This window comes from Coregonus lavaretus (genome assembly GCF_964263955.1).
Source record: "Coregonus lavaretus genome assembly, chromosome: 21".
Classification (NCBI taxonomy): Eukaryota; Metazoa; Chordata; class Actinopteri; order Salmoniformes; family Salmonidae; genus Coregonus; species Coregonus lavaretus.
The window spans coordinates 8,711,241-8,734,578 of record NC_140008.1 but is presented as its reverse complement, the minus strand read 5'-3'; the positions used below and the strand labels follow the sequence as shown (position 1 = coordinate 8,734,578).

General features: G+C 41.6%; 1 protein-coding gene across 2 annotated transcripts; it reads left to right on the top strand.

Annotated features, from left to right (window-relative positions):
* The first annotated feature begins 3,093 nt into the window (after nucleotides 1–3,093).
* On the top strand, nucleotides 3,094–23,251 carry znf143b (zinc finger protein 143b). 2 transcript variants are annotated; one of them, XM_084186197.1, is made up of 16 exons: nucleotides 3,094–3,154; nucleotides 11,322–11,435; nucleotides 11,811–11,903; nucleotides 12,125–12,220; nucleotides 12,473–12,553; nucleotides 12,832–13,025; nucleotides 13,485–13,547; nucleotides 14,428–14,544; nucleotides 14,730–14,805; nucleotides 14,928–15,053; nucleotides 15,916–16,095; nucleotides 16,276–16,503; nucleotides 17,062–17,195; nucleotides 17,434–17,586; nucleotides 18,099–18,245; nucleotides 22,260–23,251. In XM_084186197.1, the coding sequence occupies exons 2-16, from the start codon at nucleotides 11,330–11,332 to the stop codon at nucleotides 22,341–22,343; spliced, it is 1,878 nt and encodes a 625-aa protein (XP_084042323.1). In that variant the 5' UTR covers nucleotides 3,094–3,154; nucleotides 11,322–11,329; the 3' UTR covers nucleotides 22,344–23,251. The 2 variants fall into 2 exon arrangements, with proteins under 2 accessions (XP_084042323.1, XP_084042324.1); XM_084186198.1 differs by lacking the exon at nucleotides 3,094–3,154 and having other exon boundaries at nucleotides 11,272–11,435.
* Nucleotides 23,252–23,338: the final 87 nt, after the last annotated feature.

Below are 23,338 nucleotides of genomic sequence, written 5' to 3'. Positions count from 1 at the left end.
ATGACGGCGTAGTGTGTTACTAATGGTTTTCTTTGAGACTGTGGTCCCAGCTCTCTTCAGGTCATTGACCAGGTCCTGCCGTGTAGTTCTGGGCTGATCCCTCACCTTCCTCATGATCATTGATGCCCCACGAGGTGAGATCTTGCATGGAGCCCCAGACCGAGGGTGATTGACCGTCATCTTGAAATTCTTCCATTTTCTAATAATTGCGCCAACAGTTGTTGCCTTCTCACCAAGCCGCTTGCCTATTGTCCTGTAGCCCATCCCAGCCTTGTGCAGGTCTACAATTTTATCCCTGATGTCCTTACACAGCTCTCTGGTCTTGGCCATTGTGGAGATGTTGGAGTCTGTTTGATTGAGTGTGTGGACAGGTGACTTTTATACAGGTAACGAGTTCAAACAGGTGCAGTTAATACAGGTAATGAGTGGAGAACAGGAGGGCTTCTTAAAGAAAAACGAACAGGTCTGTGAGAGCCGGAATTCTTACTGGTTGGTAGGTGATCAAATACTTATGTCATGCAATAAAATGCAAATTAATTACTTAAAAATCATACAATGTGATTTTCTGGATTTTTGTTTTAGATTCCATCTCTCACAGTTGAAGTGTACCTATGATAAAAATTACAGACCTCTACATGCTTTGTAAGTAGGAAAACCTGCAAAATCGGCAGTGTATCAAATACTTGTTCTCCCCACTGTATGTATATTTTCTTAAATTCCATTCCTTACTAGTTTTGTGTTTATTAGGTATATGTTGTGAAATTGTTAGATATTACTTGTTAGATATTACTGCACTGTCGGAGCTATAAGCACAAGCATTTCGCTACACCCGCTATAACATCTGCTAAACACGTGTATGTGACAAATATGATTTTATATGTTTTGGAATGTTCATTCAAATAGCTACAGGGTTTTTATTTAAGCTGTTCAGAAATATGAAGCAGAGACAGGCTAAATCATCATGGATCAGAATGATTAGAGCTTTTAAATAATGGATATTCCCTTAGGCAAAAATGTAAAACCTTAAATTGGCATAAAAGTAGCCTGAACAAAAATATAAACGCAGCAAGTGTTGCTCCCATGCTTCATGAGCTGCAATAAAAAATCCCAGACATTTTCCATATGCACAAAAAGCTTATTTCCTTCAAATTTGGTGCACAAATTTGTTTACATCCCGGTTAGTGTGCATTTCTCCTTTTCCAAGATAATCCATCCACCTGACAGGTGTGGCATATCAAGAAGCTGATTAAACAGCATGGTCATTACACAGGTGCACCTTGTGCTAGGGACAATAAAAGGCCACTTTAAAATGTGCAGTTTTGTCACACAACACAATGTCACAGATGTCTCAAGTTTTGAGGGAGCGTGCAATTGGCATGCTGACTGCAGGAATGTTCACCAGAGCTGTTGCCAGAAAATTGAATGTTAATTTCTCTACCATAAGCTGACTCCAATGTCGTTTTAGAGAATTTGGCAGTATGACTGTGGCCCTCTGTAGCTCAGCTGGTAGAGCACGGCGCTTGTAACGCCAAGGTAGTGGGTTCGATCCCCGGGACCACCCATACACAAAAATGTATGCACGCATGACTGTAAGTCGCTTTGGATAAAAGCGTCTGCTAAATGGCATATTATTATTATTATTATTATTATTATTATTATTATTATTATGTCCAACCGGTTTCACAACTGAAGACCACGTGTAACCATGCCAGCCCAGGACCTCCACATCTGGCTTCTTCACCTACGGGATTGTCTGAGGGGGGTACTGAGGAGTATTTCTGTCTGTAATTCCCCTTTTGAGGTGAGAAATTAATTCTGATTGGCTGGGCCTGGCTCTGCAGTGGGTGGGGCTGGCTGCCAAGTGGGTGGGCCTATGCCCTCAAAATCTTTGACATTTTTGCATGTTTTGCGTCCGAGACAGAAAAGAACAGGCACAATAGATTATGCAAGGTTGAATATTTTCTTAATTAAAACTACAACTCCCTTCAGCCAAGCGTCCCATATAGTTATTGACTTATTTTTTCTCGTGAATGAATTTATTTCTCTCTAAAGAAACTCACACAAAAAAACGCCCTAAATGGAATTCAAGTAATTGGACCAACGTCGGTCAATTAGTTGTTTAATAACCGAAACCCCTCCGAAATTGTGTTTAATCACTCAGCATTAGTAAAGATTATGGATATACTGACACTTAGTGAGCAGCAGCGATGTTATATAAAACGCATGCGCAGAACATGATCCGGGTCCTTAGCTTTAAGGAAAATAAGAAAAAAAAGTGTATATTTTTCAAATTGATTTACAATATTATATAACGTCCCTAAAGGTATAAATAGCAAATTATCAAAGAAGTGTCTACAGTATTTGTCAAAATGTAACTTGTTTATAGGGTAATATACTTTGTGTTTATTTATTTAAATTTTTTTGGGGGGTCTTTTGTTATCTGTGGGGGGGTAGAAAACTCCGTATCCGTAGCCACGGCCTAAAAATAGCCTATATAATTACCCATGGAGTGTGAGCCCTTATATATCCGTTATATTTTGTAGGGTAATCCTACTTCATTAAATCAGATGTAAAGTAAGCTTGCATAAAGGACATGTTATCATGTCTGCATCAATACTTAGCCATCATGAGCTCAATTCACTGCATTGCCCATATACCCCCATTTTTTTCCCACACAACCTTGTTTTCAACATGGATGCCCGTCATCTCCCAGTAAATGTTGTTTACATGGAACATTTACAGACAAATTTGATTTCACCTGTATGACATAAGACAGAAATTAGAAGCGCTCAGAACTATCTAGTTACATGTTACGTAAAATGTAAAGCGTCCACCGTTTTGTAACGTTAAAAAATAAATGATCTAGTCAAACGCCACAAACAATACACATAATGGCGCCTGCTAGGGGCCCATGAACGTGTATAGTGAAAATATTACCTGCGTTTGTGAACGTTTAGCTGGTATGTGGCCAATCGGAAGACCACCGTTTAGCGTGAAATTGTAGGGAACCAATAGAATGGTGGTAATTCAGTTGGGGTTGATCTTTGTTGCGACTGCTTTTCTTCATACATGTTCCCGGGTGAAAATGCGCTCATAACATTTCCTGCACTGATGCATGGTGGTCGAACGGAGGGATTGTTGGAAAATTTCGGAGGTTAGTATATAAATTGGTTTTTTACCCAGTGTGCATTATTCCCACAGCCATTTCTGAGAAGAACTACAACAGGGACTGTAAACGAGGGACGGGAGAAACCTGCTATACAATAAAATTGAATGTCAAAGAACAATCATTCTTAACATTAATTACCTAGCTAATGGATTGTCTTCTTGTTGGTGTTGCCTAAGTGCATTATCAGCTACGTGTGTATGCCACTAGTGTTGCTTTGAACGACGAATTGTTGTTAGGCTACACTGCTGGTTGTGTAACATTAGTAAATGTAACTTATTGTGAAACTCTCCAGTTCAACAAATGTAGGCTAGGCTATCACTTGAGAAATTGCGGTTTGTGTTAACACAGATTAGCTTTATGCATCGCTAACGAGAGGGAGAGCCTGCTAGGCCCCGCTAATCGTTACAATTCGTGTGCAGTCTTCTAGCTCAGTGGTTCCCAACCTTTTTCGGTTACTGAACCACCAACTGAATTTTTCTCTGCCCGTAATACCCCTCAAGTACCTTATGTGCATTTTACCAGTAGGCCTATGGACTCATGTCGTCTTAAGTACCCGCTGTGGATAGGCCAAACACCCCCAGTGGTCCTAGTACCCCTGGTTGGGAACCACTGTCCTAGCTATCCTCTGGCGCATGCCAGTTTAGAAGTTTACCTTTACATTTGAGTCATTTAGCAGACGCTCTTATCCAGAGCGATTTACAGGAGCAATTAGGGTTAAGTGCCTTGCTCAAGGGCACATCGACATATTTTTCACCTAGTCGGCTCGGGGATTAGAACCAGCGACCTTTCGGTTACTGGCACAACGCTCTTAACCACTAAGCTACCTGCCACCCCAAAGTTGCAACATTTGTAACAACGCGTCTGTCTCTAGCTTGCAAGTCATCTGACCAAATAAAGTTAGTGTATGTTGCCTAGTAAATCAAACTTTAATACCAATACTTAATATACAGTCTGAAACATAGCAATGCAAAATCGTCTACGTTTTCTTTATAAGACAGAAGAAGGCTGAATAAAATGACATTTGAACTTACTCAGTTACAGGTTGTATGTGTGGTTGGTCTTTGAGACCCATCCACAGGAAAGGATTGTTTACCTGACTCTTTAGAAAACTGGTGTGGTGATACTGATGATTTATTGTCAGAGATGGTTTGTTTACATAAATGGTTAAAATAATTAACATGGCAGGTTAGGAGAACTAATGCAGTAGGTTACGTGAATTAACATAGCGGGTTAGGCTTAGCAACCATGCTACAGTTGTCAACCACTGTTGTCCCTGATAAGACCACTAGATAGAGCGGTAGGCCTACTCCATCTAACTACAATGGTAGAAACGTAAGTTTCCATCTGTGGCGAGAAATCATCAGTATCATAACACATGGATAATTGGCAGAGTAAGTTCAAATGAAGTGTATGCAACATTCTGACTTGTAAAGGGACTGGTTGGAATTTTTTTACGTTAATGTGCGTGGCATTGTCACGTTTTGTGCCTACAGTATATGCAGTGTCAATGGCTGTCGCTACAGCTTTTCACACTGGATATCTTTTTATTTTATTTAACCTTTTATTTAATCAGGGAGTCATACTGAGACCAAGGTCTCGTTTAGAGATGAGCCCTGAATAGCAGAAAAGACACACAACACAATGCAAGCAGAAAGAAAGAAAACCACTGTCATAAAAAACAAACTCATTCATAGTCTAGGACCGATAGGAACGTTGACTGAATAATCTGCTTTCTACTGTTTAGCGAGAGGCAGGACATATTTCTATAGAAGAAGCCCATTTTTATTCTCAGCTTCTTAACTAACTCATCAATATTCTTTTTAAAAGACAGCTTTTCATCTATCCAGATGCCCAGATATTTCTAAGCAGGGACACGATCAGTATGGACACCATCCAAAGTACATAAGCTTAAATCGTCATAGTTATTTTTATGCGCTCTAGAGAACAACATATACTTAGTTATACCTGCATCCAGTACTAATTTCAGGTCAAAGTTTTTCTGTGATACAATGAAGGCAGACTGTAGTTCAGATAGAGCCTGGTCAACCGTGGGGGCAATAGCATACACAACAGTATCGTCGGCATACAAGTGCAAATTGATATTGTTAATTTAAACAGTAAAAAGTACAGGACCCATAATCGACACCAGCGGGACACCTTTCGTAATATCCAGGAAACCTGATTTAACACCATCGCTAGATACACAATGAGGTCTGTCAAGTAATTTTTTAACCATTTACATGCAGCCTGGTCTAGGCCAATTTAGCAATGCCTCTGAATTTGCAGTGAGTGATCAACAGTATTGAAAGCCTTTTGACAGGTCAATGAAGAGGGCAGCACAATGTTGCCTTTTATCCATACAGTTAACCACATCATTTATAACTAGGAATGCAGCAGAGATAGTGCTATGACCTGGTCTAAAACCAGACTGATGTACATTTAGAATACATCTCAAAGATAAGAAAGATCTTAGCTGAGATTTAATCAAGGATTTGAATATTTTAGCTGAGCAAGAAAGTTTAGAAACAGGGCTATAATTATTTAGGTCACAAGGGTCACCACCTTTGTGAAGGGGGAGTACATGGGCCACCTTCCAAACCTTGGGGATAGTACCAGATATAATTGTCAGGTGAAAAATATGGGTTAATGATTCAGAAATCAGGGGGGCAGAGAGCTGCAGCAAAATTGGATCAAGCATATCAGCCCCATTGGATTTTTTTTACATCAATCTTAAGCAAGGCATCTAGCACATCACAGATAGTACTCTGAACAAAAATATAAACGCAACATGTAAAGTGTTGGTTCCATGTTTCATGAGCTGAAATAAAAGATCCCAGAAGTTTTCCATACGCACAAAAAGCTTATTTTTCTCAAATTCTGTGCACAAATTAGTTTACTTCCCTGTCAGTGAGCATTTCTCCTTTGCCAAGATAATCCATCCACCTGACAGGTGTGGCATATCAAGAAGCTGGGAACAAAAGGCCACTCTATAATGTGCAGTTTTGTCACAACACAATGCCACAGATGTCTGCAGGAATGTCCACCAGAGCTGTTGCCGGATAATTGAATGTTGGCGCTAATAATAAACTGGTCCTGAACATCTCTACTAAGAGCATTGTATTTGGTACAAGTCTTTCCCTAAGCTGAATCTGGTAATGAATGGTGTGGCTGTTGAACACGTTGAGGAGACTAAATTACTTGGTGTTACCTTCGATTGTAAACTGTCATGGTCAAAACATATAGATTCAATGGTTGTAAAGATGGGGAGTGGTCTGTCCGTAATAAAGAGATGCTCTGCTTTTTTGACACCACACTCCAAAAAGCAAGTCCTGCAGGCTCTAGCTTTATCTTATCTTGATTATTGTCCAGTCATATGGTCAAGTGCTGCAAAGAAAGACCTGGTTAAGCTGCAGCTGGCCCAGAACTGAGCAGCACGTCTTGCTCTTCATTGTAATCAAAAGGCTCATATTAATACTATGTATGCCAGTCTCTCTTGGCTAAGAGTTGAGGAAAGACTGACTGTGTCACTTCTTGTTTTATAAGAAACAGTAATGTGTTGGAAATTCCAAATTGTTTGCATAGTCAACTTACACACAGCACCGACACACACTTACCCCACCAGACATGCCACCAGGGGTCTTTTCACAGTCCCCAGGTCCAGAACAAATTCAAGGAAACTTACAGTATTATACAGAGCCATGAGTGCATGGAACTCCCATCTTAAATAGCGCAAGTGAACAGCAAACCTGGTTTCAACGCCTCTCTCCCATGTGACCTACTTGTTGTGTGTATGTACTGACATGTACAGTTGAAGTCGGAAGTTGACATACACTTAGGTTGGAGTCATTAAAACTCGTTTTTCAACCACTCCACAATTTTCTTGTTAACACTATAATTTGGGCAAGTCGGTTAGGACATCTACTTTGTGCATGACACAAGTAATTTTTCCAACAATTGTTAACAGACAGATTATTTCACTTATAATTCACTGTATCACAATTCCAGTGGGTCAGAAGTTTACATACACTAAGTTGACTGTGCCTTTAAACAGCTTGGAAAATTCCAGAAAATTATGGCTTTAGAAGCTTCTGATAGGCTAATTGACATAATTTGTGTCAATTGGAGGTGTACCTGTGGATGTATTTCAAGGCCTACCTTCAAACTATGTGCCTCTTTGCTTGACATCATGGGAAAATCAAAAGAAATCAGCCAAGACCTCAGGAAAAAAAATGGTAGACCTCCACAAGTGTGGTTTGTCCTTGGGAGCAATTTCCAAACGCCTGAAGGTACCACGTTCATCTGTACAAACAATAGTACACAAGTATAAACACCATGGGACCACGCAGCCGTCATACCACTCAGGAAGGAGATGCGTTCTGTCTCCTAGAGATGAACGTACTTTGGTGCGAAAAGTGCAAATCAATCGCAAAACAACAGCAAAGGACCTTGTGATGATGCTGGAGGAAACCGGTACAAAAGTATCTATATCCACAGTAAAACAAGTCCTATATCGACATAACCTGAAAGGCCGCTCAGCAAGGAAGAAGCCACTGATCCAAAACCGCCATAAAAATGCCAGACTACGGTTTGCAACTGCACATGGGGACAAAGATCGTACTATTTGGAGAAATGTCCTCTGATCTGATGAAACAAAAATATAACTATTTTGCCATAATGACCATCGTTATGTTTGGAGGAAAAAGGGGGTTGCTTGCAAGCCGAAGAACACCATCCCAACCGTGAAGCACAGCGGTGGCAGCATCATGCTGTGGGGTTGCTGGTGCACTTCACAAAATAGATGGCATCATGAGGAAGGAAAATTATATGGACATATTGAAGCAACATATCAAGACATCAGTCAGGAAGTTAAAGCTTGGTCGCAAATGGGTCTTTCAAATGGACAATGACCCCAAGCATACTTCCACAGTTGTGGCAAAATGGCTTAAGGACAACAAAGTCAAGGTATTGGACTCAGTTACACCAGTTCTGTCAGGAGGAATGGGCCAAAATTCACCCAACTTATTGTGGGAAGCTTGTGGAAGGCTACCCAAAATGTTGACCCAAGTTAAACAATTTAAAGGCAATGCTAGCAAATACTAATTGAGTGTATGTAAACTCCTGACCCACTGGGAATGTGATGAAATAAATAAAAGCTGAAAGAAATCATTCTCTCTAATATTATTCTGACATTTCACATTCTTAAAATAAAGTGGTGATCCTGACTGACCTGAGACAGGGAATTTTTACTAGGATTAAATGTCAGGAATTGTGAAAAACTGAGTTTAAATGTATTTGGCTAAGGTGTATGTAAACTTCCTACTTCAACTGTATGTGTAACTGATAGATGCGCACACACTAAATATTGTTTTTAAATGTATGTAAATTGTAAAGTATTTTGTCTGTAATGTCTTTTTCGTTGTGTCGGACCCCAGTAAGACTAGCTGTCGCCATTGGTGTCGGCTAATGGGGATCCTAATAAATAAAATAAAATAATGTTCATTTCTCTACAATAAGCCGCCTCCGTCATTTTAGAGAATTTGGCAGTACGTCCAACCGGCCTCTCAACCGCAGACTGCTGATGTCAACGTTGTGAACTGAGTGCGCCATGGTGGCGGTGGGGTTATGGTATGGGCAGGCATAATCTACGGACAATGAACACAATTGCATTTTATCTATGGCAATTTGAATGTACAAAAATACCGTGCCGAGATCCTAAGGCCCATTGTGAGGCCCATCTGTGACCAACAGATGCCTAGCTGTATTCCCAGTCATGTGAAATCCATAGATTAGGGCCTAATGCATTTATTTCAATTGACTGATTTCCTCATATGAACTCAGTAAAGTCAATGAAATTGTTGAATGTTGCATTAATATTTTTGTTCAGTATACAGTGGGGGAAAAAAGTATTTAGTCAGCTACCAATTGTGCAAGTTCTCCCACTTAAAAAGATGAGAGAGGCCTGTAATTTTCATCATAGGTACACGTCAACTATGACAGACAAATTGAGACATTTTTTTCCAGAAAATCACATTGTAGGATTTTTAATGAATTTATTTGCAAATTATGGTGGAAAATAAGTATTTGGTCACCTACAAACAAGCAAGATTTCTGGCTCTCACAGACCTGTAACTTCTTCTTTAAGAGGCTCCTCTGTCCTCCACTCGTTACCTGTATTAATGGCACCTGTTTGAACTTGTTATCAGTATAAAAGACACCTGTCCACAACCTCAAACAGTCACACTCCAAACTCCATTATGGCCAAGACCAAAGAGCTGTCAAAGGACACCAGAAACAAAATTGTAGACCTGCACCAGGCTGGGAAGACTGAATCTGCAATAGGTAAGCAGCTTGGTTTGAAGAAATCAACTGTGGGAGCAATTATTAGGAAATGGAAGACATACAAGACCACTGATAATCTCCCTCGATCTGGGGCTCCACGCAAGATCTCACCCTGTGGGGTCAAAATGATCACAAGAACGGTGAGCAAAAATCCCAGAACCACACGGGGGGACCTAGTGAATGACCTGCAGAGAGCTGGGACCAAAGTATCAAAGCCTACCATCAGTAACACACTACGCCGCCAGGGACTCAAATCCTGCAGTGCCAGACGTGTCCCCCTGCTTAAGCCAGTACATGTCCAGACCCGTCTGAAGTTTGCTAGAGTGCATTTGGATGATCCATAAGAGGATTGGGAGAATGTCATATGGTCAGATGAAACCAAAATAGAACTTTTTGGTAAAAACTCAACTCGTCGTGTTTGGAGGACAAAGAATGCTGAGTTGCATCCAAAGAACACCATACCTACTGTGAAGCATGGGGGTGGAAACATGCTTTGGGGCTGTTTTTCTGCAAAGGGACCAGGACGACTGATCCGTGTAAAGGAAAGAATGAATTGGGCCATGTATCGTGAGATTTTGAGTGAAAACCTCCTTCCATCAGCAAGGGCATTGAAGATGAAACGTGGCTGGGTCTTTCAGCATGACAATGGTCCCAAACACACCGCCCGGGCAACGAAGGAGTGGCTTCGTAAGAAGCATTTCAAGGTCCTGGAGTGGCCTAGCCAGTCTCCAGATCTCAACCCCATTGAAAATCTTTGGAGGGAGTTGAAAGTCCGTGTTGCCCAGCGACAGCCCCAAAACATCACTGCTCTAGAGGAGATCTGCATGGAGGAATGGGCCAAAATACCAGCAACAGTGTGTGAAAACCTTGTGAAGACTTACAGAAAACGCTTGACCTGTGTCATTGCCAACAAAGGGTATATAACAAAGTATTGAGAAACTTTTGTTATTGACCAAATACTTATTTTCCACCATAATTTGCAAATAAATTCATAAAAATCCTACAATGTGATTTTCTGGAGAAAAAAAATCTCATTTTGTCTGTCATAGTTGACGTGTACCTATGATGAATATTACAGGCCTCTCTCATCTTTTTAAGTGGGAGAACTTGCACAATTGGTGGCTGACTAAATACTTTTTTTCCCCACTGTAAATTGTTGCAATGAAAACAAAGATTCACTAGAAGTTATCTGTTCACCATGTTGTTGCATATCATGGCCTCATCAGCAAATAATGTAGATTGGGTTTGTTGAAGGTAAATGACGAGGTAGGGCTTCTCAGTGGGGGCCACACCGAACCACACACATTTGCTTGTGGTAATTGAAATTACACTCTGGTTTTACTGCAAAATACTGTGTCAACGACAGTGCAGTCAGGGACTTTGCTATGGAGCAATTTTTGTGCTAACAGAAATATTGTAATTCATTCAATATTTTAGATTTTTTTATGCACAAATTAAATCATTGAATTCTTAAATTGAACTTGTATTTCATGATTTGAAACTGAATTGAGCATTGCATTGTTTTAAAATTAAGTGTCAATGTAATTGAATATTCAAATTCAATATTTATATATTCAGTTTCAACATGGTAGATAATTACATTTTTTGTCTGTATCAAGTTTACAAACTATAATTTCAAGTTGACCAAAGTTACATGTATTCAACTTCTCAGATTCAGTTCTCTAAATTAAGATTCAGAAGCAGAGACAACATCCTGAATCATGTTTTTTTTCCTGTGCGTGCGTTGGTGTGTGTGTGTGTGTGTGTGTGTGCGTGCGTTGGTGTGTGTGTGTGTGTGTGTGTGTTTGAGGAGGTTGAGACATGCTCTTGGCCCAGATAAACCGTGACTCCCAGGGGATGGCAGAGTTCCAGGATGCAGACGGCCAGCAGGTGACCCTCTGTCTGGCAGAGGCAGTGACCGTGGCAGGTGAGCTCCCTCTGGGTCCTAACCCAACACAGGAGAGGTCAAAGGGTCAAACCAATCACTAATGGGAAGTGGTCAGAGAATAGAATTAGATGTATGTATTACAGTTCAGAGTAAAATACTACAAGCAAGCTTGGGACTTTATATCCCAAGACTGGGTTAAGCAAATAGTTTTCATATTTCCACAGTATAACTACTATGTAACTATGTGTATCAACCCTGTCATTACACTATATCTACATAGATGGTTTTAGAACACAACGTGGGACCTAATACAGTAACATACTGCCTAAAAAGAAGTGCACCACCTTGATTATTATTGTGTCTCGCCAGCTCTTAGTTGAGTACCTTGATACTGACTGTTATGATCCTATATAGACGGCGATCATATGGAGACTATGGACACAGTGAGTCTACAGGCAGTAACCCTTGCCGATGGCTCCACAGCATACATTCAGCATGACCCCAAAGGTAAGCATGCATCACTCTCTCGTGTCATTACCAGTGAGCTGAGAGAAAAGCAAAAATGTCCACGTCTGCCTCCCATGTTTTCTCTATGTAAAAATGGAAGGACTGATCCTCTATGTTATGGTAAAGATAAGGGAGTAAGCTGATCCTAGATCTGTGCTTAGCAGGTATGTCGTGCCTCAGTGACAGCTCTGATTAGAGTTCAGTCTAATTGAGAGGAGTAGTTTCCTTTTCAGATGGACAGCTAATGGACGGACAGGTTATCCAACTGGAGGATGGGTCTGCTGCATACGTCCAGCATATGTCCATTCCAAAATCAGGTAAAGGATATGAACTAGACGCTTACATGTACTGTTACCTGCATTGTTGGGATGGGCCCATAAGTAACCATTTCACTGTTAGTCTACACATGTTGTTTACAAAGCATGTGACAAACAAACATTTGATTTTGATCTGTGCTTCTCAGGCGTAACCTGAATAAAATCTGTGTTTTTTTAGTTCTTTCGGTGACAGACATTTGTATATAATGCATTTCTAGAGACTACCATGTGTATTGCATGTTTATGTTGTAGGAGGAGACAGTTTACAACTTGAAGACGGACAGGCTGTCCAGCTAGAAGATGGAACAACAGCCTACATTCATGCACCCAAAGGTAAACGTTCTTCATCAAGGATGTAGCCCAGATTCTGCTGCTGTTTCTTTCTTAGGTATAGTTATTTATCATTAGCAATAGGATAAAATGTATAATTGTTTATCATTAGCAATAGGATAAAAGTGCCACCTTTCCCTTTGTTAGAGGCCATGTGATATTTTTTGCCTCAAATATAATCTCAGATGTACAAGAATACCTATGGGAGTAGTCACTAGGGGTCAGATATACATTGGTCATCACATTGGTCACTTTTGACCTTTCTCCTGATACCTCCTCAGAGACATACGAGCAGAGTAGCTTGCAGGCGGTGCAGTTGGAGGACGGCAGCACGGCGTACATCCAGCACACGGTGCACATGCCCCAGTCCAACAACATCCTGGCCATTCAGGCTGACGGCACCATCTCAGACCTGCAGACAGACGGGGGGATAGACCCCGAGACCATCAGTGTGCTGGAGCAGTACACCACCAAGGTAGTGCGATATCTAAACCCAGAGCCATAGAGAAAGGATAGATTTATTCATATAGACATGGATACTAAACATGTCACCACTGATTTGCTCTGCAACATGGTCATGAAAAGACTGGGTTGACCAAAGTATTCGGTTCCTACCCTTATTTCTGTACATTTTAAAACTGGATTGGAGTGGAGAATGTTCCATGTTACAATAGGGCAGGGGTACCCAACTCTTACCCTACGAGGTCCAGAGCCTGCTGGTTTTCTGTTCTACCTGATAATTTATTGCACACACCTGGTGTCCCAGGTCTAAGCCAGTCCCTTATTAGAGGGGAACAATGAAAATATGCAGTGGAACTGGCTTTGAGGTCCTGAGTTGAGTTTGAGGGCTATATGGTATGGACTGCAGTATTGCTGTGTAGTGTCTCATTCAGAAGCACTATATGATGATGCATTTTATTTGATTGTTCTCCAGGTGGAGAATATAGAGAGTGGGCTGTTCGGACGAGAGGAGACTGATAATGGCATCCACATGCAGGTACTGTCACTCTGCTGGATAATGTTATTTCGAGCAGGGTTTCCTAACACTCGCCCCCTAGACATGTCTTTTTTTTCTCTCACTATTATTCTTTTAAAATGTACTTTTACCCCATTTTCTCCCCAATTTCGTGATTTCCAATTGGTAGTTACAGTCTTGTCCCATAGCTGCAACTTCCATACGGACTCGGCAGAGGCGAAGGTCGAGGGCCGTGCGTCCTCCGAAACACGACCCTGCCAAGCCGCACTGCTTCTTGACACACTGTTCGCTTAACCCGGAAGCCAGCCGCACCAATGTGTCGGAGGTAACACTGTCCAGCTGGCGACCGAGGTCAGCTTGCAGGAGCCCGGCCTGCCACAAGGAGTCGCTAGAGTGCGATGGGACAAGGAAATCCCGTCCGGCCAAACCCTCCCCTAACCCGGACGACGCTGGGCCAATTGTGCGCCGCCTCATGGGTCTCCCGGTCACGGCCGGCTGTGACACAGCCTGGGATCGAACCCGGGTTTGTAGTGACGCCTTAGACCGCTGAGCCACTCGGGAGGCCCTCATATTTTTGTTTTAACCCAAAACTGGCACACCTGATTCAGTTAGTCAACTAATTATCAAGCCTTTTACTCATTGAATCAGGTGTGCCAGTTTAGGGTTAAAACTAAAATGTGAAACGTCTGGGGGCACCCGAGGAGAGGGTTGGGAAACACTGCATTAGAGCACGCAACAGAGAACCTTTGAAAACATGTTGCAATGGAAAACAAAAATGTACGTATGTTACTCGACAAGTCCAGGTAGATCCTCTGTGTTTTAGTCCGGTCTCTTCCGTTTGGTGGCTAATGAACAAGACCCTGGTTTGTCATGAGGACCTAATGTTTCCTCTCCTCTTCAGATTGTCCTCCAGGGTCAAGAGGGCAGGACAGGAAGGGTTTCACACGTAGGGGAGAAGTCGTTCCACTGTGACCACGAGGGCTGTGGAAAACTCTTCACCACTGCTCACCATCTAAAGGCAAGGCCCTGTCTGTGTCTGTGTGTGTTTGTCTCAATACCATTCTCCTCTCTCTGTCAAATATTTTGTCTAATGACAGTTTTATACTTTGTTCTTCTTACTTCTAATAAAAGCTAGTGTATCGTGTGTGTGTGTAGTTTGTTTTTACTGTTGCTGCAATATTGCTTTGTTTGTGTTTCCCACAGGTACACGAGAGATGCCACACTGGAGATAAGCCATATATCTGTGACCACATTGGCTGTGGGAAGAAGTTTGCTACAGGTAGCAACCTACTGTGAGGGCTTTAACTCTTCTCATGGGTCATACAACCTTGCTGATTTCTTCTTTATGTTTAAATTGGCTCTAGACTAAATTTGTTTGGTACCTTGTTTTGTCCTTTTCAGGGTATGGGCTGAAGAGTCACTCGCGTACACACACCGGGGAAAAGCCTTACCGCTGCCAGGAGATCAACTGCCACAAGTCTTTCAAAACATCCGGTGACCTACAGAAGCACACACGGACACACACAGGTACAATACACTCCTGGTTTAAAAAAATGCACTGGTACAATACACTTCTGGTTAAAAAATGCACTGGTACAATACGCTCCTGGTAAAAATGCACTGGTACAATACACTCCTGGTAAAAAAATGCACTGGTACAATACACTCCTGGTAAAAAATGCACTGGTAGAAATGCACTGGTACAATACACTCCTGGTAGAAATGCACTGGTACAATACACTCCTGGTTAGAAATGCACTGGTACAATACACTCCTGGTTAGAAATGCACTGGTACAATACACTCCTGGTTAGAAATGCACTGGTACAATACACTCCTGGTAAAAAATGCACTGGTACAATACACTCCTGGTAAAAAATGCACTGGTACAATACACTCCTGGTAAAAAATGCACTGGTACAATACATTCCTGGTTTTAAAAAAATGCACTGGTACAATACATTCCTGGTTTAAAAAAAATGCACTGGTACAATACATTCCTGGTTTAAAAAAAATGCACTGGTACAATACACTCCTGGTAAAAAAAAATGCACTGGTACAATACATTCCTGGTAGAAATGCACTGGTACAATACACTCCTGGTAGAAATGTACTGGTACAATACACTCCTGGTAGAAATGCACTGGTACAATACACTCCTGGTAGAAATGCACTGGTACAATACACTCCTGATAGAAATGCACTGGGATAAGGAAGAGGGTGAGTTCCACTTATTCTTCCACCTATTGAGTATTTCCTTGGCACTATCTCCTCTGCCTTGTGTTGGGGGGTTTAGGCCCAGGTTATATAATATGTTGATTGATAGATATCTAATGTACATTCTGAGATGTGGTCTTACTCTAATTTGTCCTGCCTTGTCTTGTTTTCAGGAGAGAAGCCATTCAAATGTCCTGTTGAGGGCTGTGGACGGTCGTTCACCACCTCCAACATCCGCAAGGTTCACATCCGCACGCACACCGGAGAGCGGCCATACTACTGCGCTGAGCCCAGCTGCGGGCGATCCTTCGCCAGCGCCACCAACTACAAGAACCACATGAGGATTCACACAGGCATGTACCAAAATATTAGGCTTCTTCTTTACATGTTATTTACATGGCCATATAGCAAGGAACTATCTGATGAAGGCTTTTTGGACTGAAATTTCATGTTTCTTGAAGCAATCACAATATACCTTGATTTAGTTATTTTGCCCAATGATAACAATGTGTTGTACCTGTCTGTGTGTTCAGGAGAGAAACCGTACGTGTGCAGTGTGCCTGGGTGTGATAAGCGCTTCACGGAGTACTCCAGCCTGTACAAGCACCATGTGGTCCACACACCCTGCAAGCCCTACAACTGTAACTACTGTGGGAAGACCTACAAGCAGATCTCCACCCTGGCCATGCACAAACGCACGGCACACAACGACACAGAGCCCATCGAAGAGGAGCAGCAGGCCTACTTTGAGCAACCCACAGGTCTCTGTGTGTGTGTGTACGCCTGTGTGTGTGTGTGTGTGTGTGTACGCCTGTGTGTGTGTGTGTGTACGCCTGTGTGTGTGTGTGTGGACACCTGTGTGTGTGTGTGTGGACGCCTGTGTGTGTGTGTGTGTGTGTGGACGCCTGTGTGTGTGTGTGTGTGTGTGTGTGTGGGTACGCCTGTGCACATAAACAAGAGGGAAGGTAATTCTGTACTCAGCTGTGATGTATAGTAGACAGAAAAGCTAGATTATGTAGAAAACTGACAAATTGCAGTGATGCAGATTCACCTTGAGAGCTTGGATACGGAGATGACTGTCATTGGCCCTCATTCAATCCCAGACGACTTGTCATCAACATCCTAAACCTGACCCTAATTATTTATTGTTTTATTACAGTTTATAGTTTAGTCATTTAGCAGACGCTCTTATCCAGAGCGACTTACAGGAATCGAACCCACAACCCTGGCGTTGCAAGTGCCATTCTTTACCAACTGAGCCACATGGGACTTATTCTGTGGTTTTCTAAGCTTGACCCTGTTTTCCCTGTTTGATTTAGATGCCATTGATGATCCTGAGGTCACCTACACATCTGTAGTGGAGGTGGAGGACTCTGTGTCTGTGGGGACTCCAGAGGTTCTAGGGCAACAGCATCAAGTGTCCCTAGTCACACAGGACGGAACAACGCAGCAGGTAAGCATCCATGTCACACATCAGTATTTCTGATTTTATATTATTCTCTGCTTTTCATGTCTTTTCTATGGTAAGAATGATCTTGCAACTTAAATAATGCATTGATGGGTGCGTAACAGGAAATTTTAATCAAGAGCTCTTTTAAAATGGAAATGAAGAAACACCTTGACCATTCTTACATCTACATGTTGTGACGGTCGGAGTAGTTAGAAAACAAGCTGATGTTGTTATACTTCAGGTCAGTATCTCCGAGGCGGATTTGCAAGCGATGGGCGGCACAATTACCATGGTAACACAAGAAGGCACCACCATCACCATCCCAGCCCACGAGCTGATGTCACAAGGGCATCATTCTGTCACCATGGTGACAGCGGATGGCACAGAGGGACAGGTATCTATCTATGTTTTTTTTTTTTTTTACTTAGGGTTGGGTGTGTGTTATTTTTTTAATATTCCGGGGTACTGCCCATCTGCACTTCTGCCAATGTCCATTCTATGTACTAGAAAAATACAGAAATATATGTACCTACAATTTTTCTTGGCTAGATGTTGGTGATCCAAGTATACCTTCACCAAAAATAAAAGATTCCACACACTCCCAATACATATTCCCATGTGGGAGTTCTTTCTATTTCATTCAAACATTGTATTTTATATTTTCAAAACATGACAGCGACCAACAACACGAAACATACTACAGCATAATTACATGTAGTCTACAATATTTACAATAATAAATACACTAAACACACTAAATACATGATTTATTTTGACCTAAGGGATAAATCGTTTCCAGGCCTAATCAATCCCACTTCGGAGCAAAGTCTTTGTGTCCTTGTTTTTTTCATTGTATATTTTATACTCTGTATTCTCTATTTCAAACTTTATTTCTGTCCTCTGCAGGTGCAAATTATGACCCCAGATATGACCACTTTCCAGACAGTGGAGGAGGTGGATTTTATCCAGGAACAGGAGCACCAGGTGGTGTCTTCAAGCCCTCACCCGGTCACCCTATTGGCTACTTCCAATGGCACTCACATCGCTGTGCAGGTATGCCATAATGAGCAGCCTATGGATGTTAGTTAGGCTAGTTACCCCAATTCAGGTGTATTGGCATATCTGATACCTAGGTCTATCTGATCTTTTCCACAATGTGTAAACTGCAAAAACCACATGGAATCTGATCTTTAGGCTGTGTTTACACAGGAAGCCCAATTCTGATCTTTTGGCCAATTATTGGCAAAAGAGCTGATCTGATTGGTCAAAAGACCAATTCGTGGAAAAAGATCAGAATTGGGCTGCCTGTGTACGTACATTCGTATGTGAATCTCAATCCTGATGCTTCATATGTGACCTCAGTCTGGACGCTCTGAGATATATATTTCTTTCACATGACCTGTTGTTACCATGACAACCACCACAAAATTTAAAGGAGCAGTGACAGGAAATTAGCATTGCATCTTTGTTCTGTTTCAGAGGCTACATCAGTGTGAATACGCAAATCGGATATACAGTGGGGAGAACAAGTATTTGATACACTGGCGATTTTGCAGGTTTTCCTACTTACAAAGCATGTAGAGGTCTGTAATTTTTATCATAGGTACACTTCAACTGTGAGAGATGGAATCTAAAACAAAAATCCAGAAAATCACATTGTATGATTTTTAAATAATTAATTTGCATTTTATTGCATGACATAATTATTTGATCACCTACCAACCAGTAAGAATTCCGGCTCTCACAGACCTGTTTGTTTTTCTTTAAGAAGCCCTCCTGTTCTCCACTCATTACCTGTATTAACTGCACCTGTTTGAACTCGTTACCTGTATAAAAGACACCTGTCCACACACTCAATCAAACAGACTCCAACCTCTCCACAATGGCCAAGACCAGAGAGCTGTGTAAGGACATCAGGGATAAAATTGTAGACCTGCACAAGGCTGGGATGGGCTACAGGACAATAGGCAAGCAGCTTGGTGAGAAGGCAACAACTGTTGGTGCAATTATTAGAAAATGGAAGAAGTTCAAGATGACGGTCAATCACCCTCGGTCTGGGGCTCCATGCAAGATCTCACCTCATGGGGCATCAATGATCATGAGGAAGGTGAGGGATCAGCCCAGAACTACACGGCAGGACCTGGTCAATGACCTGAAGAGAGCTGGGACCACAGTCTCAAAGAAAACCATTAGTAACACACTACGCCATCATGGATTAAAATCCTGCAGCGCACGCAAGGTCCCCCTGCTCAAGCCAGCGCATGTCCAGGCCCGTCTGAAGTTTGCCAATGACCATCTGGATGATCCAGAGGAGGAATGGGAGAAGGTCATGTGGTCTGATGAGACAAAAATAGAGCTTTTTGGTCTAAACTCCACTCGACGTGTTTGGAGGAAGAAGAAGGATGAGTACAACCCCAAGAACACCATCCCAACCGTGAAGCATGGAGATGGAAACATAATTATTTGGGGATGCTTTTCTGCAAAGGGGACAGGACGACTGCACCGTATTGAGGGGAGGATGGATGGGGCCATGTATTGCGAGATCTTGGCCAACAACCTCCTTCCCTCAGTAAGAGCATTGAAGAGGGGTCGTGGCTGGGTCTTCCAGCATGACAACGACCCGAAACACACAGCCAGGGCAACTAAGGAGTGGCTCCGTAAGAAGCATCTCAAGGTCCTGGAGTGGCCTAGCCCAATAGAAAATCTTTGGAGGGAGCTCAAAGTCCGTATTGCCCAGTGACAGCCCCGAAACCTGAAGGATCTGGAGAAGTTCTGTATGGAGGAGTGGGCCAAAATCCCTGCAGCAGTGTGTGCAAACCTGGTCAAGACCTACAGGAAACGTATGATCTCTGTAATTGCAAACAAAGGTTTCTGTACCAAATATTAAGTTCTGCTTTTCTGATGTATCAAATACTTTTGTCATGCAATAAAATGCAAATTAATTACTTAAAAATCATACAATGTGATTTTCTGGATTTTTGTTTTAGATTCCGTCTCTCACAGTTGAAGTGTACCTATGATAAAAATTACAGACCTCTACATGCTTTGTAAGTAGGAAAACCTGCAAAATTGCCAGTGTATCAAATACTTGTTCTCCCCACTGTAGGTCACATATAAAACTGAGTGTCAGTCAGAAAATAACCAGAATTGGGTTCTTAGGATGGCTGTGTAAACGCAGCCTTAGTGAACATGTTACCTAGCTACTTGGTTTGCAACAAATGGAAGGTAACACCACAGATGGAACAATGAGCCAGATGTTTCACGGGATGTATAAACCTGAAGCATCCGGTTGACGTTTCCACTCACTACCAAATATGGTTACGAGATGAAGCCCAGTGGCTGGCAGTGGGAGAAGATTGAGCGAGATGGATTTTGGCTGACATTCTGCTAATTTTCTCATCCATTAAACATTTGATCTCAATGCAGTTTTCTGTTCCCAAAACTACAATCTGTTAGAGTGGACTAAGTTTTGTAGACTTTACCCTTTGACAACGTTTCTAAAAATTATGTTGTTTAGAAGATGTGCAAGGGCGAATTGAGTTATTACATGCGCAGGCTTCAGAGTAGGTGTTCCCAAATGGAAATATGCAAATACATGCTAGAACGAGCCAATAGGGTCTCGCTAGCTTGTGCTTGGCTCCCACTATGATTATTTTGCTCCCATTAGAAATGACAGGATGTGGTCTATCTTGGGTTAGTTCTACAAATCTTTGGTTCTCACATTACCCGATGTTGCAGGTATACATTTTATATATAGAGGAGATTCCATGTGGAAAAGGGAACAGCGCCTGCTCTATTCATTCAGTATCCATCTTAAATTCTGTGTTCTGTTTGACTGTTCCCCTTAGTTTTGCCAGATGAGAACACATTGATCTGATATTTCTGCCGTTGACGATACTCACATGAGTTTCAGACCAAACAGAGAGTAATCAGCACTGATTTAAACCTGAGCTATTTGCCATTGGCTAATCCCTCCCCACCCAGCCTCAGTGTTTTGTTGTTCAAACGGTCAGGTGAAATTAATGGGTAGGTGGGGTTGGATTGGGGTTTAGCAGGAGCTGTGTGCCAAGAGACACTCTCCATTTCTGGTGTTGACTTAACTGTCGTACTGAAAGGAAGCCTATAGTCACATGATGTGTGGACTGGGGTTTCTATGCAATCCAGGTCCAGTGGACAGCGGCCTCTAGCCATGTGGCCCACTACTGCGTAGGCTGATCCACAGAGTGGCTTGTTGCTTCTTACCAGGCTGTGTCCCAAATGGCACCCTATTCTCTATATAGTGCACCTTTAGCAGGGCTCTGGTCAAAAGTAGTGCAACATATGGGGTAAAAGAGTGCCATTTGGGACACGTAGTATTTCCTGCTACTCCAGGAAACGCCCAGAATTGACATGATTTACTACATTCTGAAGCTTATCAATGTACAGAAGGAAGCCAGTCCCATGGCGAGGTGTTTCTTTCCACTCGTACCCTCCAGGCTCCACCCAGTATCTGTTTTGGGTCACTTGGTCATTGTATAAAGGTCAACATTGATATGTAGTAAACAAAATGAATTGCAACAGTAAACCTTGCAACACAATTTTGTTTTTATATAAACACCTATTGTGTTAATAATAATAATAATAATAATAATAATAATAAACATTTATTGTGAGAAATTAGACTGAAATCATGTAGTGAGTTAGTCAATAACAGTTAATCATTCAGAAGCTCAAAGCTCACAAGGACTAATATCACATCAGTGCTACAAGGTGTTAAACAAAGCAAGCCATTATTCTACCTGAAGGGGTTCTGTAATAGCCAAAGTGAGCAGATACATGTTCTGGCTTGTTAACCCATTGATTGCTTTGATCTGCCCTCTTGTCATGCTAATGAAAATGCAAACACTCTCTAATCCCTCTGAGGTATACCACCCTGTCAAGGTCGTTAATCATACAAAAGAGCAATAATACTGTGGAGGAGATGGTAGTGGGTTTGGGTGGTGGGGAGATTAATGGCTTAAACTAGTGCTAAATACAAGTTACAATTTAATTTATAATAACCTATGGTGTATTTTTTTTTTTTTTTAGCTCAGTGATCAACCATCATTGGAAGAAGCCATCAGAATAGCGTCGCGAATACAGCAAGGAGAGACAACCGGATTGGACGATTAACACCTAAATGAACTAATAGCAAAAAAGGAAAATCATATCTTCACTATTTTCTAGATTCTACAGGAATTGAGTGTGTGTGTGTGTGTGTGTGTGTTTTTTGATAACTGGAGTCCTATGTGGATTTAATGTGCTCCTTCATCCATTGGTGAGGAGAGGATGATTTATAATGTCCTATTGTGCAACTGCAATGTACAGCTAACTCATTTTTTTAAATAAAAAAATGGTGTGATCAATATACTGTGTACATAAAGTTGGTTTTGGGAACAGAGAAAGACAGAACATCATGGACCTCTTGGTCCTATTACGCTCTGGATAAGAGCGTCTGCTAAATGACTAAAATGTAAATGTGTTACCTTCGTTTTACTGAGACATGCATAGACCAACTACCACAATTAGTTAAATGTAGAGATGTATATATTTTTAATGATCTTGCTGATATAATGAAATTAAGCCATGAAAGCCTTGAAAGCCTATGGAAACAAGGTGTGTATGAGAATATTAAATTAAGATGCAGAGCTATATCTAAAAATTAAACTGAAAAATGTAATCTTGAGTGCCAAACATGATTCAGATAAAACTTGAAAGGTAGATCAGTTCCAATGTATGATTATTCATGCTATTAGCCAATTGTATGTGTGTGTGTGTAGGGATGTAGCTCAGTTGGTAGAGCATGGCGCTTGCACGCCAGGGTTGTGGGTTCGTTTCCCATGGGGGGCCAGTATGAAAAAAATATATATAAAAAAATGTATGCACTCACTAACTGTAAGTCGCTCTGGATAAGAGCGTCTGCTAAATGACAAAAATGTAAATGTATGTCTACGATCAGTTCATAATGGCCTGGTAGAATACTTTTAAACAATTAATTGTAAAATATTATATAAATAAAACTTCGGCATTGAAAGTAACACAAAAAAAGACTTGCTCAACGTGTTTTTAATTTGATTGATTCACTAGGAACTTGATGAAAGATGATCATTGGCGCCAAATTGACGTTT

Coding starts and splice junctions, on each gene's coding strand:
- znf143b (XM_084186197.1), top strand. CDS start 11,330: ATGCTCTTGGCCCAGATAAACCGTGACTCCCAGGGGATGGCAGAGTTC. Junction 11,904..12,124: donor CATTCAGCATGACCCCAAAG/GTAAGCATGCAT, acceptor TGAGAGGAGTAG/TTTCCTTTTCAGATGGACAG. Junction 14,806..14,927: donor TGGGAAGAAGTTTGCTACAG/GTAGCAACCTAC, acceptor TGTCCTTTTCAG/GGTATGGGCTGAAGAGTCAC.